General features: G+C 45.1%; 1 protein-coding gene across 7 annotated transcripts in view; it reads left to right on the top strand.

Moving 5' to 3' along the window:
* The window catches only part of KIF21A (kinesin family member 21A), a 139790-nt gene that overhangs the window by 121188 nt on the left and 4852 nt on the right, over positions 1-13750 (top strand). For 3 of the 7 annotated variants that reach the window (XM_066591909.1, XM_066591908.1, XM_066591907.1), the window contains 3 exons: positions 1889-1927; positions 4424-4560; positions 6027-6207. In XM_066591909.1, coding sequence (XP_066448006.1) covers positions 1889-1927; positions 4424-4560; positions 6027-6207 — 357 coding nt within the window. Of the gene's footprint in view, positions 1-1888; positions 1928-4423; positions 4561-6026; positions 6208-13750 lie in introns of those variants that run through there. The other 4 variants (XM_066591911.1, XM_066591912.1, XM_066591910.1 and 1 more) reach the window with 2 other exon arrangements.

Raw genomic sequence — 13750 nt, 5'->3', positions numbered from 1 at the left:
ATGTCAAGAAATTTCGGGCATTCTGTGATCTTCTTGATTTGTGGTCCCACAAAGATGCCAGCTTTTATCTTTGCCTCAGTCAGCTTCTGGAAGAAGTTTAGTAGATGTTTCATCGCTGCATATTCTTTATCTAGAGCTGTGACAAACTGTTTCATAAGCCTGAGTTTTAGGTAAAGAGGTGGCATCAGAATCATCTTAGGATCTACTAGGGGTTCCCACTTGATGTGCTTCGTCCGATAGTGAAGTCAATACGTTCAGGCCAGTGTCGTTGATGGTAGTGTTCAGTTTTGGCTCTGCTATCCCAAAGACAATGATGGCAAGGAAACTTTGTAAAAGCACCTTGAAGACCCATCAGGAAAACAACCATCTTGAAGTCTCCAATTACCTCCCAACCTTACTGATTGTACTTCAGAACTTGCAACAGGAATTTGACACTACTGAGATGTGCAGAGTGAGCCACAGAAGGTATTAATGAAAAGAACCAGACATTTTTATAAATTTTAAACTGCATGGACATACTCTGCATTGTATAATAACTTTGGCTCATGATTGTAAGTAATTTCTTTTTTCACTGTGTGTATCCCTGAAACATTCGAAATTCAAAATCATGTATTTTTAATTATCGATGTCCTGACCATTTTTCATTATGTTTTACAATAAGCTAGCAGGAACAAATAAACTTTTCTTAGACACAAAACTTTTTTTCTTTTTTGCCTAGTGATTGGTCTATGTAAAAGGGCCTTAAAACCTTTGGACAACTAATCATAGACTTACAGTACTGGTATTTTTATTGAAGACCTACAAGATTAAAGAAAGTCAATGCAGACCAAATGAAACATATGAAAAGTACTTGTAATGTATAAAAGTATCTTTAATGCAGAGATATGATGACTTGGAGTTGGGGTATATTCACATATAGCATTTGAGGCTCAACTAAAACCCCATCCAAAATGCATCTGAAAAACTGCATATGCTTCTGCAATACTGTAATCAGCCATGGAGTTTTTGCAGATGAAATACATTCGCTGTATTTGTAGATTTCACCTGTAAAAACTATCAATCCATTTACTGTATCAGAAAACTGCTGCAAACCCACACGTGTGTTTTCAAGAACTACATGTGAATAGACTTTTACAGTGATACTCCATGCACCTGCTACTCATGAACACCATGTGTCTGTTCAGACCACCAAATAGAAGGTCCCCAGATATGCATCCAGAATAGTTCACTATTCAAGCCAGGTAAAAAGTACTGCAGATATTGATTCATTTGACAAAAGGTCTCCTGCACCTGACAGAAGCCATAATGGGATATCTCATCCTTATAAGATCAGATATCTTATCTTATCTAATCTTCAAAATATTTTGATGTACAAAAAAAAGTCTTAGTTTTTCTTTGAGTGTATTGTAATATGAGGCCAGGCTGGTGTTGCCTTAACATAAATTAACATTTTACCTTAATTCGCTGTAGCTCGTCTGTTTTTAACAGGCCCTGAAATAACACCAAAGAATTTTTGTATTGCAAATCTGCTTTCCCAATTTTTTTTATTTGAATTCAGAGGCATACACAAGACTCCTATGTCTAAGCTGGAATAATGTTTCAGTTCGTGGGGATCATTTCCTATCTCCTTGCTTCCAATCAACCAATAGGCCGATTCATTTTATCAGTAATATGTGCAGATTTCCATCTTCTCAGGTGATCTTGGCAGAAATGATGCATACATGTATTGAAGGACACCGGGAACTATATGTGCCATTTGACACTGATTCGCATCACTGTATTTCATGTGGTCAGGTGCTTGTTTCTGTAACTCCTACCTGTGGAGCAGACTTTACCTTCTGATATCTGTATTCTTTCCCCTTGCACTCTCTACTACTGATCCTTGTAGGTCTGATGAAAGTGATTCCTCTCTGTCCGAGGTACACAGGTACAAATTTCCATGTCCAGTTTTTCATGTTGCTGTTAACACTACTATATTTTCTGCATGATTATCTTTTTGTTCCCATTCTGCACTTACAACGGTATCTTGCTCCCTGCATCTGATATGTGCCTTCTGTTATAGACATAATTCCAGTTATTTATTTGATTGTTATGATTTTGCTTGCTTATTTTGACATCATTTTATTTTAGGTGTATGTGAAGATAATGCGTAGCTAACGTAGAGAGGATTTTGTTCTATAGGTGTATGATAGCTATAGTAAGCTGCTGTTATGTTACATGGAGGTTACATGAAAGCACATTTACACAATGCTGAAACCTCAGTTGAATTTCCATTGTGCAACACTATTTTTCCTATTTATATTCTAAGAAGCACTCCTAATTAAAAAAAACCAAACAACCATATAATACCATTATGAGTCAACTGCCAAAAGGTGTAAGGGCTCCATTAACCCTTTAGTGACCATGTGCCATAAATATACAGCGTTTGGTCCTGGGCACCATCGTAAATCTATGGTGTAGGTTAAAAGCTCCTATAATCTAGCAGGAGCAGGTCAGGTGCTTAGCTGTCTACTGACAGCCAGGCTCCTGCTATAACAGCTTGGAATGGAGAAATCTCCATTCCCGACTATTTAACCCCTTCCATGTCATGATCAAAAGCGATCATGACAGGGGGACGTGGCCCCGCTGTTACCCATCGACATCCTGCAATGCGATCACGAGTTGCCGATAGGTTGCCATGGCGATTGGAGACTTAAGAAAGACCTCCATGACTGTTATCTATTTCAGAAGTAATGCGCTGCACTATCGTAGCAATCCAATGAATACATCTTCAGATCCCCTTGAGGGACTAAAAAGTAACGTGAAAAAGAAAAAAATCAAGATAGTTAAAAATAAATACATAATCCAGTTTAAAAGTAAAGAAAACATTTTAACTACAAAACACTTTTTACATAAAAAAGGCGAAAACTTTAAAAAGAAATACACATAATAGGTTTCACTTTGCTTGGAAAGAACCCAACAATTAAAATATTTGGTTATTTATCCCAAAAACTGAATGACATTTAATTACATAAAATCAAAAATGTCAGAAATTATATTTTCCATCCATTTGCCTTGCAAAAAAATGTAATGAAACGGTCAAAAAGTCACATTTACCCCAAAATGGCATCAATGAAAACTAAAACTCTTCCCACAATAAACAAGACGTGATGTAGCTCCGTAGGTAGAAAAATCAAAAAGTTAAAGGACTTGGAATGGGGCAATGCAAATTCAATTTTCATTTCTTGAAAAAAGTGTTTTTTGTTGAGTAAAGATACTAAAAAAAAGTTTAAATGCTAAATAAATCTGGAATCGCTGTCATTTGTATTGACCCCAGAATACAGATAGGTCATATATGCTACACAGTGAAAATCGCAAACAAAAATAGAGAAGAAAAACAATTCTCAACTCACTGTTTTCTACTCCTACCACTCTAAAAAGCGTAATAAAAAGTGATCAAAAAGTATTGTGTAGTCAAAAATGTTAACAAAAAAAATTACAGGTTTTCCTGCAAAAAAAACATTAGTACTTAATATATCTGTCAATCTGTGGATCTTGTAATGTGGGGACACAAACGAACAATTTTCTTTAATATTTGTTAAGGAATTTTAGAGTGCAAAATTAGTATTGCATTAAGAAAAACTATATAAACTTGGTATCGCCATTATCATGCTAATCCAGAAAATAATGTCATGTTTTTTGTTTTTTTCTTTTACTACGTGGAGACTGGCAATAAAACTCAAAAAACAAATAGTATTTGTGTATTTTCCCCTGAAAATAAAATAAAACTTTTCTAACATATTATGTGTACCCCAAAGTAGTGCGCTTAAAAAGTACAACTGGACATAAAAAACAAGCCCTTATATAGCTATACCGACAAAAAAAATAAGTTATGGCCCTTTCTGGAGGATGATGAATAAAATAAGAAAATAGCTTGGTCAATAAGGTGCAAAATAGGTTCGTCAAAAGCCATAAAGTAAATGTGTGCAGAGCCTAAGGAGTTGTTGGAAAATGAGAATTCACCTGATAGCCAACTTTTGGTCCAGTATTTTTCATTGGAGTCCTATTCAAGTGGGAATTTCTTTCAAAAGCATGGGGGGGAGGGGGGGCTTAGTGAGGGAAATAGTGGGCACACTGTGGAGAAAGAGAAGACAATTTTCATACGCATGTATCTTAAACACTAATTTATGTACAAATTGCAAGGACTTTTGCTACTTTGCTTTATTTACACAAAACGTGAATTGTAGCTGAGAGCATGATCGCGAATTCCCATAAACCTCATGTATTAATAACGATGATGCTTCTTTTTGTGCACGCACACAATCCTGTTAATTTTAAGTAATTGTAATATACTGCATGTGTAAAAAAAACATGTTTAGATATTGAGTACCAGAAGTTGTGAGATTACTTTTAATGAACACAAATGTCGTCTTCTTCTCTCCAGGGGCATAATTAACCCATTTCCTACTTGCAAAGGCAACAAATCATCCCTTATACAGTGCATCCATATAGCTGAAGGGCACAACAAGGCTGTGCTTTGTGTAGATGCTACTGATGATCTTCTATTCACTGGCTCTAAAGGTCAGCCACATTATTTCTTCTCATGTAAATACAAGCTGACAGCGAATATTCAGTGACTTTCTAGTCTGTTAGATGTCATTGGTCTTAAGAATTCAACTGTTACTTCAGTTAAGCCTTAGCCAGTTAGTCCATATATTTGTATTGTGATCATAGTCAATGGCTTTTAGGATTAGTAGTGTAACGATTATGTGTTTGAATATTCTCAAAATTAGGTGAAAACTAGTACCAGTGTTTCTGGTGTTACAATCATTGCGCCACTTACTAATATAATATAGTGAAAGGAATTGAAGTTGGTCACAGGTCCTAAACCAGCAGAGCCGAACAGCAGCCGTGTGCTTACAGGACCTGTGATGATGTCACCGTTGTGTGATCAGTCATCGGGGCTCTGAGCTCCGCCCCTGATCACATGACTGATACATCATCACAGCTCCAGTAAGCACACGGCTGCTGTCAGGCTCTGCATGTTTTAGAACCTGTGGTGATGTCACAGTCATATGATCGGGGGCGGAGCTCAGAGCTCCCGTGACTGATCACATGACTGTGACGACCTCACGTGTAACTCACACAGTCACTCAGACAGGTTAGTATTTTGATGGCTGTTTCTTTCTTAACCTAATTAAAGAACAGTCTGTCTTATGCAGATTTTTGTAGGATTAAAGCTGGGCAACATCAGCCGCAGGTCAATGCAGATGAGGTCTAATGCTGAGAGGTTGCAAAGGAAAAACGTCTGCAGACTCGTATCTTGACAACTTAGTGAATGCATGCTACAGTAGCTACCCTGATCATTCGCCTGCAGTGGAGACTGGGAAAGCTATGTTCATCCATTAACCAAGCACCTTAGTTCTCTTGGTTTAAAAATAAACAGAATGAATCAATCCAGAGTATACAATGCATTGCGTACTGCTGCATGCTGACACATCTCCATGCACTATCTTGGCCTGTATGCGTGCATAATATACACCAAGATAGTGCATGCTGTGTTCTTTTTTGAATGTGTGTTTTGCGCACCATGTGTGGGAGGCACCGTTAAAAGCTGCTTATGTACGGGATGTTACAAACTACTGTCAACCGCAGTCCTCAGCAGTGGATCGCTGAGCTCTGTGACTGGCTGCTGCAGCCTGTAAACCATGCATGGCAGGGAGATCTGGACCTGTCCACGCAGGGCATGTGGGGAATCAGATGATGTAAATATTAGCCTATTTATTTGACATCGGGGGACTTTTTTTTTGGTGTGTGTGTTTTTTAACCTAATTTCTCTCAAACAAACCCTCTAAAGCCAGATAGCCAGATTACCAGATTCACCCACACCCACTAGTTCCCTTTTAATTAGCGCAAAAAGATCCTTCTCCACTGAGGTAGTTTTTGATACATTACCAGTTCGAATACATAGTTATACTTTTTGTATGTTGCTTTTATATAACACAGCATAATAGCATAATTTTTCTTTATTTTTATCTCCCTCTCAGATCGTACTTGTAAAGTATGGAATCTTGTCACTGGACAGGAAATTATGTCTCTTGGAGGCCATCCAAATAATGTGGTGTCTGTGAAATATTGTAATTACACCAGTCTAGTATTTACAGTGTCCACATCTTACATTAAGGTGTGGGACATCAGAGATTCTGCAAAATGTATCCGCACACTTACGTAAGTATTTTATAACTTTCTGTATGGCGTACTGGTCAGTGTTTTTCTACCCTACACTGTATATTCAGTAAACAGTAAAACGATTCTGAACCTGTGAATACATTAACCTGTCTTGTAAGTGGTTTTATAGACCAGTTAAAATGAGTTCTAGCAATTACATTCTTAAGCCCACAGGACATAAGTTTACATCCTGGCTGTGGGGTACATACGCGGGGGAAACTGTTACCATGGGGATACATAAGAACAGCGTTCCCCGCTGTGAACCCTTAGGCCTCATGTCCACTAGCCAAATGGATTTAGCAAATCCGTGCGGGTGTCCTGCACGCGTGATCTGCGCCCATAGAGATGCATTGGATACCCGCAGGTAATTAAATACCTGCAAATGTCATTTTTCCCTGGCGCGCAGATCGCACGTGTGAGAAAACACCCGCAGCATGCTCCATTTCGCGTGGGTCTCCCACGGCTTCCATTGAAGCCTATGGGAGCCGTCCGCTCCCGAGGCACACTCGCACCTGTATTTCTGCTGTGCCGCGGGAGAGCAGGAGTTCAAAAAGAGAAAAAGATGCGTGCCAAGCACATCCGCCGAGCCGAAGAAAGAAGATCCGGTCGTGACGGAGGGCAGATCTGCAATGCCCGGACAGGTAAGTAAATCTTATTTTCCCCTCGTCATCCTGACAGCATACACATGGAGGTTGTCCGCTGGACACCTGTTGGGACAGGAAGCGGAAAAACATACAAAAGGCAACTCCCACCACCGGCTCACCAGTGTCTTCCTGTCCCTACAGGACAGTCCAAGAGGAAGCCTCCAGGTGTATGCTGGAGGTGAAAAAAGAAGGAAAGAAAACTCCTATGCAGCCTGTCCGCCCGTGGGGGGACGACTCTCTGTTCGGGCTGGCAGGGCTTGCGCGGGTGAGACCCTACGTGGGGACCCTCACCCGCAGGATCTACCCAGCACCGCGTTCCCTGCGGGGAAATCCTTCCCCAGTGCGCTGCCCAGTGGGGTTGTCGCACTGGGAAGATACAGCCCGGTACCTGCAGGGCTTGGAAGAATCCGCCCTCCGAACGGCGGCGCCTCCAGGCAGGGATCCAGAGTGTCTGAGCAGGTATGCCAGCGGGGAGAGAGCGCGCGGCGCGGTCCGACTGGCGCGCTCGAGCCAGCGTCTCCACATAGTGTGTCCTCTTCAGAGCGTCCCGACGTATGGGGTATCCCCCGGGTCCGGCGCGGCGGCATGACGTCAGCGCGGCCGCGTCACGGGGGGGGGGGGGGGGGGGGCTCGTAAAAGGGGCGCCAAAATTTGAAAGAAAAAAAAAAGGAAAGCTGGATTTTCCCCGCATGTCTTCTGTCTGCACCTTAGAAGAAGATGTCAGCCAGAGAGGACGCGGAGAGCAGCCTGCTGGTGAGTAGACCTCCTTGGATCTCGCACTGAGGAGAAGAAGAGAATATCAGGTGCTGGAAATTCCTTTTTTGCTGTCTCCGTCTCTTAGGACAGAGAAGCACAAAAGGTTAGAGAGGCCAAGAAGCGAGTGCGCAAGTGTCTGGTCTGCTTGCGGCGACTAGACGAGGGCCACACCAAGCCCTTATGCGCAGACTGCACGGAGAAAGTGGTCCGTGAGGAAGGCTCCTCGGGCATATCGGATATCCGATCTATGATCCGCGAGGAGATTGAAGCCTCTCTCTCATCTCTTTCCTTTCCGCCCCCCACGAAAAGGGTAAGGCGGTCACGGATGGAAGAGTCGGACTCTGAGGAAGGGCTCCTAGAAGATTCCCCCTCAGAATCCATGCCGCCTATGGAGGACGCAAGGAAGTATTTCTTCTCATCGGCGGACCTGGGGCAACTATTAATCGCGGTCCGACGCACCATGCAGGTGGAGGAAGAGACGCCGCAGCAGCCATCCTTTCAGGATAGCCTGTTCCGGGGACTCCTACCGCAGCCAAAACCGTCATTCCTGGTCAATGACATCTTGAAACAGCTAATCCTGACCGAGTGGAAACAGGCAGAACACAAGTTTTTTCTGTCCAAAGAATTCAAAGATCGGATGGTCTTCACCCCGGAAGACATTGAGTTCCTGGAATCCATCCCTAAAGTGGATTTGGCGGTCGCCAGGGTCTCAAAGAAGGCTGCCCTCCCCTTTGAGGACATTTCCCAATTGCGGGATCAACTGGATACCAGAGTGGATTCGGCAATGAAAAAGGCCTGGGAGACTGCGGCCCTCACCATTAAAGCCAATATCACAGCCACGTCCGTGGCGAGATCTATGACGGTCTGGTTAGACTAACTCCAGACACTGATTACTCAAAGGGGCTCGAGGAAAGACATCTCCAACTGCCTTCCCCTCCTCCAACAGGCAACCGGCTTCCTGGCAGACGCCTCTATGGAGTCAGTGAGGTTCGGGGCCCGTTCAGCAGCGCTCTCGAACACAGCCAGGAGGGCCGTCTGGGTAAAGGCCTGGATGGGGGACAATGCCTCAAAGAACAGGCTCTGCTCCGGCGTCCTTGGAAGGGCAAGGATCTTCGGGCCTTCCTTGGATACACTCCTAGAGAAGGCATCAGACGAGTCAGGGATTACCGTCAGAGAAACCCTTCAAGCGGCCTTCCTCCTCCTACCCTCCTCCCTTTGTTCCCGCTAGAACATACAGGGGGAAGGGGAAAACCGGACGCTGGTCCTATCCCAAAGGCGGAAAGGGTGAGAATCCGCCCTCCGGGATCCGGCAAGTGGGGGGTAGACTGAGGGGGTTCGCCAGTAAATGGAGCGAAATAACCTCCAATCCCTGGGCCTTACGCCTAGTCTCGGAGGGCTATAAAATTGAATTTTCCTCCCCTCCTCCCCGGAGGTTTGTGGTTACCCCCTGCCAGTCACCCGCGTCTGCTCGGGCCCTCCAGTCGGGGGTACGGGACCTGTTGTCCCTAGGGGCCATCACTCGGGTTCCCGCAGAAGAACTGTTCAAGGGGTGCTACTCCCCCTTGTTTCTCATCGAAAAACCTAACGGGTCCTATAGAACCATAATTAACCTGAAACACCTGAACAAATCTATATCATACCAAAGATTTAAAATGGAATCAGTGAGGTCAGCGATCCCCTTAATCGCACCAGATAGCGTCATGGCCACGGTGGACTTAAAGGACGCCTACTATCATGTCCCCATACACTCAGATTCCCAACAGTTTCTGCGATTCGCCCTGGTGATAGAGGGGTCAGTCTCTCATTTCCAGTTTTCGTGCCTGCCGTTCGGGATTTCCTCCGCACCTCGGGTGTTCTCCAAGCTGGTGTTAGAGATGGTGGTGGCACTAAGGACGGACAAGGTGTTGATTGTCCCATACCTCGACGATTTCCTGCTCCTAGCAGGATCAGCTTCGGAACTCCAGTGCCGGGTCAACCTCACACTCCGTCTGTTCGAGTCGTTAGGTTGGATCATCAACTTCGACAAATCCAGTCTTCGGCCCGAACAAAAGAAAAAGTTCCTGGGAGTTATTCTGGACTCACACCGCCAGTGTTCTTCCCTTCCTCTAGAAAAGCAAAAAACGATCCAAGACGAGAGCCGGGCACTTTCGTTAGCCACCCAAGTCTTCCTTAGGAGAGGCATGAGGGTTCTCGGCCTCATGACAGCTTGCATTGGAGTAGTCCCGTGGGTCCAGTTACATTGTAGAACTCTCCAGGACTTCATCCTGAGCAACTGGGATAAATCACCAGCTTCCCTGGATCAGAAAGTCGTCCTTACCCACAAAGTAAAGTCCTCCTTGGGGTGGTGGACGTCTATCTCCAACCTTGCCAGGGCCATGGTTTGGGACCCTGCATCCCCAGTATCCATCTTTACTGACGTGAGCGCAACTAGCTGGGGGGCCCACTTAGGCCGTCATTACGTCCAAGGGGGCTGGAACCAGAAGGAAGCTACTCAGTCTTCCAATTACAAAGAGCTTTGCGCTGTCTGGAGGGCCATCCGGGGCCTCGAGACAGAGATCGGGGGTAGACCCATTAAGATCTTTTCAGATAATATAACAACTGTGTCCCTCATTCGCCTCCAGGGATCCACGCGGAACCCCCGACTACAAGACCTGGCGGCGAAAGTTCTCGGGTGGATAGAGCAGCGGACACCTTCCGTCTCAGCGTTCCACGTAAGGGGCCCAGAGAATTCCATGGCAGACTACCTCAGCCGCAGGAGGATAGACCCCGGGGAGTGGGCGCTACATCCAGAGGCATTCCAGTTAATTACGGAAAGATGGGGAACACCAAAGGTGGACTTGTTCGCCTCTCAGGAGAACAGCAAGTGTCCCAGGTTTTTTTCCAGGGGGGCAGACGGGGGCTCCCTGGGAATAGACGCACTGTCCCAGGCGTGGGAGTGGGACCTGGCATACGCCTTCCCACCTATCCCCCTGATCCCTCGGGTTCTAAGGAAGATCCAGGGGTCCCCAGGCTCCGTTATCCTGGTGGCCCCATTCTGGCCCAAGAGACCTTGGTTCCCGCTCCTGGCCGCTCTCTCAACACAGGAGCCTCTACATCTGCCGTGGAGAGACGACCTCCTTCAACAAGGTCCCCTGATTTGCCCAAAAGTCCGACAGTTCAGACTGGCGGCCTGGAGGCTGAGCGGGTAAAATACCTGAACCAGGGCCTATCAGGGAGGGTGACCACCACCTTATGTGAGAGCCTCAAAGAATCCACCAGGAATATATACACCAGGGTGTGGGATACCTTCTCTAGGTGGTTGGGGCATAGTATTCACGACCTCCAACAACCTGACATTAATAAGATTCTGGAGTTCCTTCAGGATGGATTGGACATGGGGCTAAAACCGGGTACCCTTAAGGTCCAGGTGGCCGCCCTGGGAGCCTTCTTTGACTTCCCCTTAGGCGACCATAGGCTAGTTAAAAAATACCTTAAAGGGGCAGTCAGACTCCACCCCTTTATAAGGAAAACCATGCCCCCATGGGACCTGAACCTTGTTTTGCAGGCCCTTTGCGCACACCCTTTCGAGCCCCTGGAAGAGCTCTCAGTTAAGATCCTCTCCTATAAGGTTGCCTTCCTAGTGGCCATTATATCCGCCAGGCGGATCGGGGAAATCCAAGCCCTCTCTATTAAAACTCCATATATGACCATCTTCCCGGACAAAATAGAGTTCAGGCCTGACCCTTTCTTTCAACTGAAAGTCCTCACAGACTTTCACAGAGAGCAAAGAATAGTACTCCCCCCCCCCCCCCCCCCTCCTGCCAGGAACCCTGTAGCACCACGGAACAGAGGTTCCATAACCTAGATGTGAGACGGGCAGTCCTGAAGTATTTAGAGGTCTCACATACCTTCAGGAAATCTAACAACCTCTTTATTCAATTTCAGGGTCCACGCAGAGGAGGGGCCGCTACTAAGGATGCCCTAGCGCGGTGGGTCAGGAGGGCCATAGAAGAGGCGTACAGATCCCAAGGGATCCCACTCCCGGGCGAAGTTAGAGCACATTCTACTAGGGCGGTCGCCTGTTCCTGGGCGGAGAGAGCCCAGGCGACAACCGACCAGATCTGCAGAGCCGCCACATGGTCAAGCACCCATACTTTTGTAAAACACTATCGCCTGGACGTGGGGGCCAGCCGTGACATGGCCTTTGGGCGGAAGGTGCTGCAGGCAGTGGTCCCTCCCTAAAGCCCTTGGTTGTTGGTATTCCTCCATGTGTATGCTGTCAGGATGACGAGGGGAAGACAGGAATTAGGTTTACCTGTTAATTCCTTTTCTTGAAGTCATCCTGACAGCATAGGGGCTTTTCCCTCCCCTTCAGTTAATTTTTACGTGAAGTAACGTACTGTACTATGATTTCGGTATTAAAAATGATTGGTTAAGCAAAGCCGGGTCACTGTAGTTATTTGGTACACACTGGTGAGCCGGTGGTGGGAGTTGCCTTTTGTATGTTTTTCCGCTTCCTGTCCCAACAGGTGTCCAGCGGACAACCTCCATGTGTATGCTGTCAGGATGACTTCAAGAAAAGGAATTAACAGGTAAACCTAATTCCTGTCTTCAGGCCTCATGTCTGCGGGAAAGGAGGGACCCGCTGCGGGATTCTGCATGAAGAATCCGTGCAGGCCCGAATTTCCCAGTAGACATAAGGCCTTAGGATAGGTTTCTCATAGGCTGCACTGGCGGCAACCATTTTGTTGAATTCCTGGACAACGCCTTTTAAAGAAAAAGTTACATGGAGTTTGAAACCCCTAAATTCTTCTCTTCCAATTTCTGCCAACTTCAAAATGAGAGCAAACAGGAAGCAAGTAAGGTATAGACAATCTAACTTATTATTAGAGGTATAACCAAAAGAAAAGGACTGCGATTCTGCTGTATAGAGCTTCTCGCGAGATCTCAACTGTGTTCAGTTCTGGAGACCTCATCTACAGAAAGATATTGAAAAAATAGTCCAAAGATGGGCTATAAAAATAGTAGATGCTCAGAGCAAAAGTTTAAGCAGATGTAGTTGGAAGATCAAGAGTAAGTGAATGTAAGCATGCCTGGGATAAGCATCCCTATCCTAAAAGAGAAATGAAAAGGAAATAATATAAGGTAAAAAGCATAGACAATGACTTCCCTTCTGAACCTTATTTAAACTTTTAACATATTTAAAGGTTTTGATCATGTTCCCCTTTCCCTTCTCTCCTCCGGATTATACAATTAAGTTACCGCGGGCAATAGCTGCAATTAGCCGCGCAGCTGGGGTGCTCCTGAAAGGCCCCAGGGCTGTCTTGGAAGACTGCCTATCAATCTGTCCCCTTGGGGTGAATTGATAGACTGCCTGCCAGACTGCTATAGCATTACATCATACTGCAGGAGTGATCAAAGCATTGCATGTTGTGGTTCCCTAGGGGAGGGCTAAAAAAAAAAAAGAAAAAATAAGATCAATAAACTTTTACTAATGAAAAAAAAAGTAATAGTTTAAATCACCCTCCTTTTGCCATATCTAGAATAAAAATGTTAATCTTAAAGCAAAAATACATATTTGCTATTGACGCGTCTGTAAAAGCCCGATCAAAGTAGCGTATTATTTACCCCGCATGGTGAATGTTATCCGAAAATGTAAAAAAAGAACACCAGAAGTGCACTTTTTTAGTCATCCTGTCTCCCAGAAAAAATGCAATAAAAAGTGATCAAAATCAGTCATATGTATTACGAAATGGTACCAATGTAAACAAAAAATGAGCCCTCGCACAACTACGTCGACAGAAAAATAAAGTTATTGCACTCAGAAGATGGCGGCAGAAAATAATTTTTTTTAATTATGTGTCTTCGAAAAGTTAGAGAGTCTGAAGTTTAATAGAGTGGCGGCCAAGCATGCATGGCTGCTGTTCCATTCATGTTGGGGGCAATGGAAATAGCCAAGCACCTGTACCTATCTCCAGCAGTCCTCTTGAAGGTGAAGTGAGAGGCATCGTGTATGCATGACCGCCGCTCCATTCAGTTTACTCCTCACTGTGGGAATAGGGGGTGCTATGAGGAGGAGAGGCGTACATGGGACGCACATTCTCAGGATTGGTGGGGGTGTCGCCACTAATTAGACTTTCATCGCCTATGTAAAGGATAAGCAA

Source organism: Eleutherodactylus coqui, chromosome 2 (genome assembly GCF_035609145.1).
Source record: "Eleutherodactylus coqui strain aEleCoq1 chromosome 2, aEleCoq1.hap1, whole genome shotgun sequence".
Classification (NCBI taxonomy): domain Eukaryota; kingdom Metazoa; phylum Chordata; class Amphibia; order Anura; family Eleutherodactylidae; genus Eleutherodactylus; species Eleutherodactylus coqui.
The sequence above is the reverse complement of the archived record's forward strand: the minus strand, read 5'-3'. Positions and strand labels throughout refer to the sequence as shown.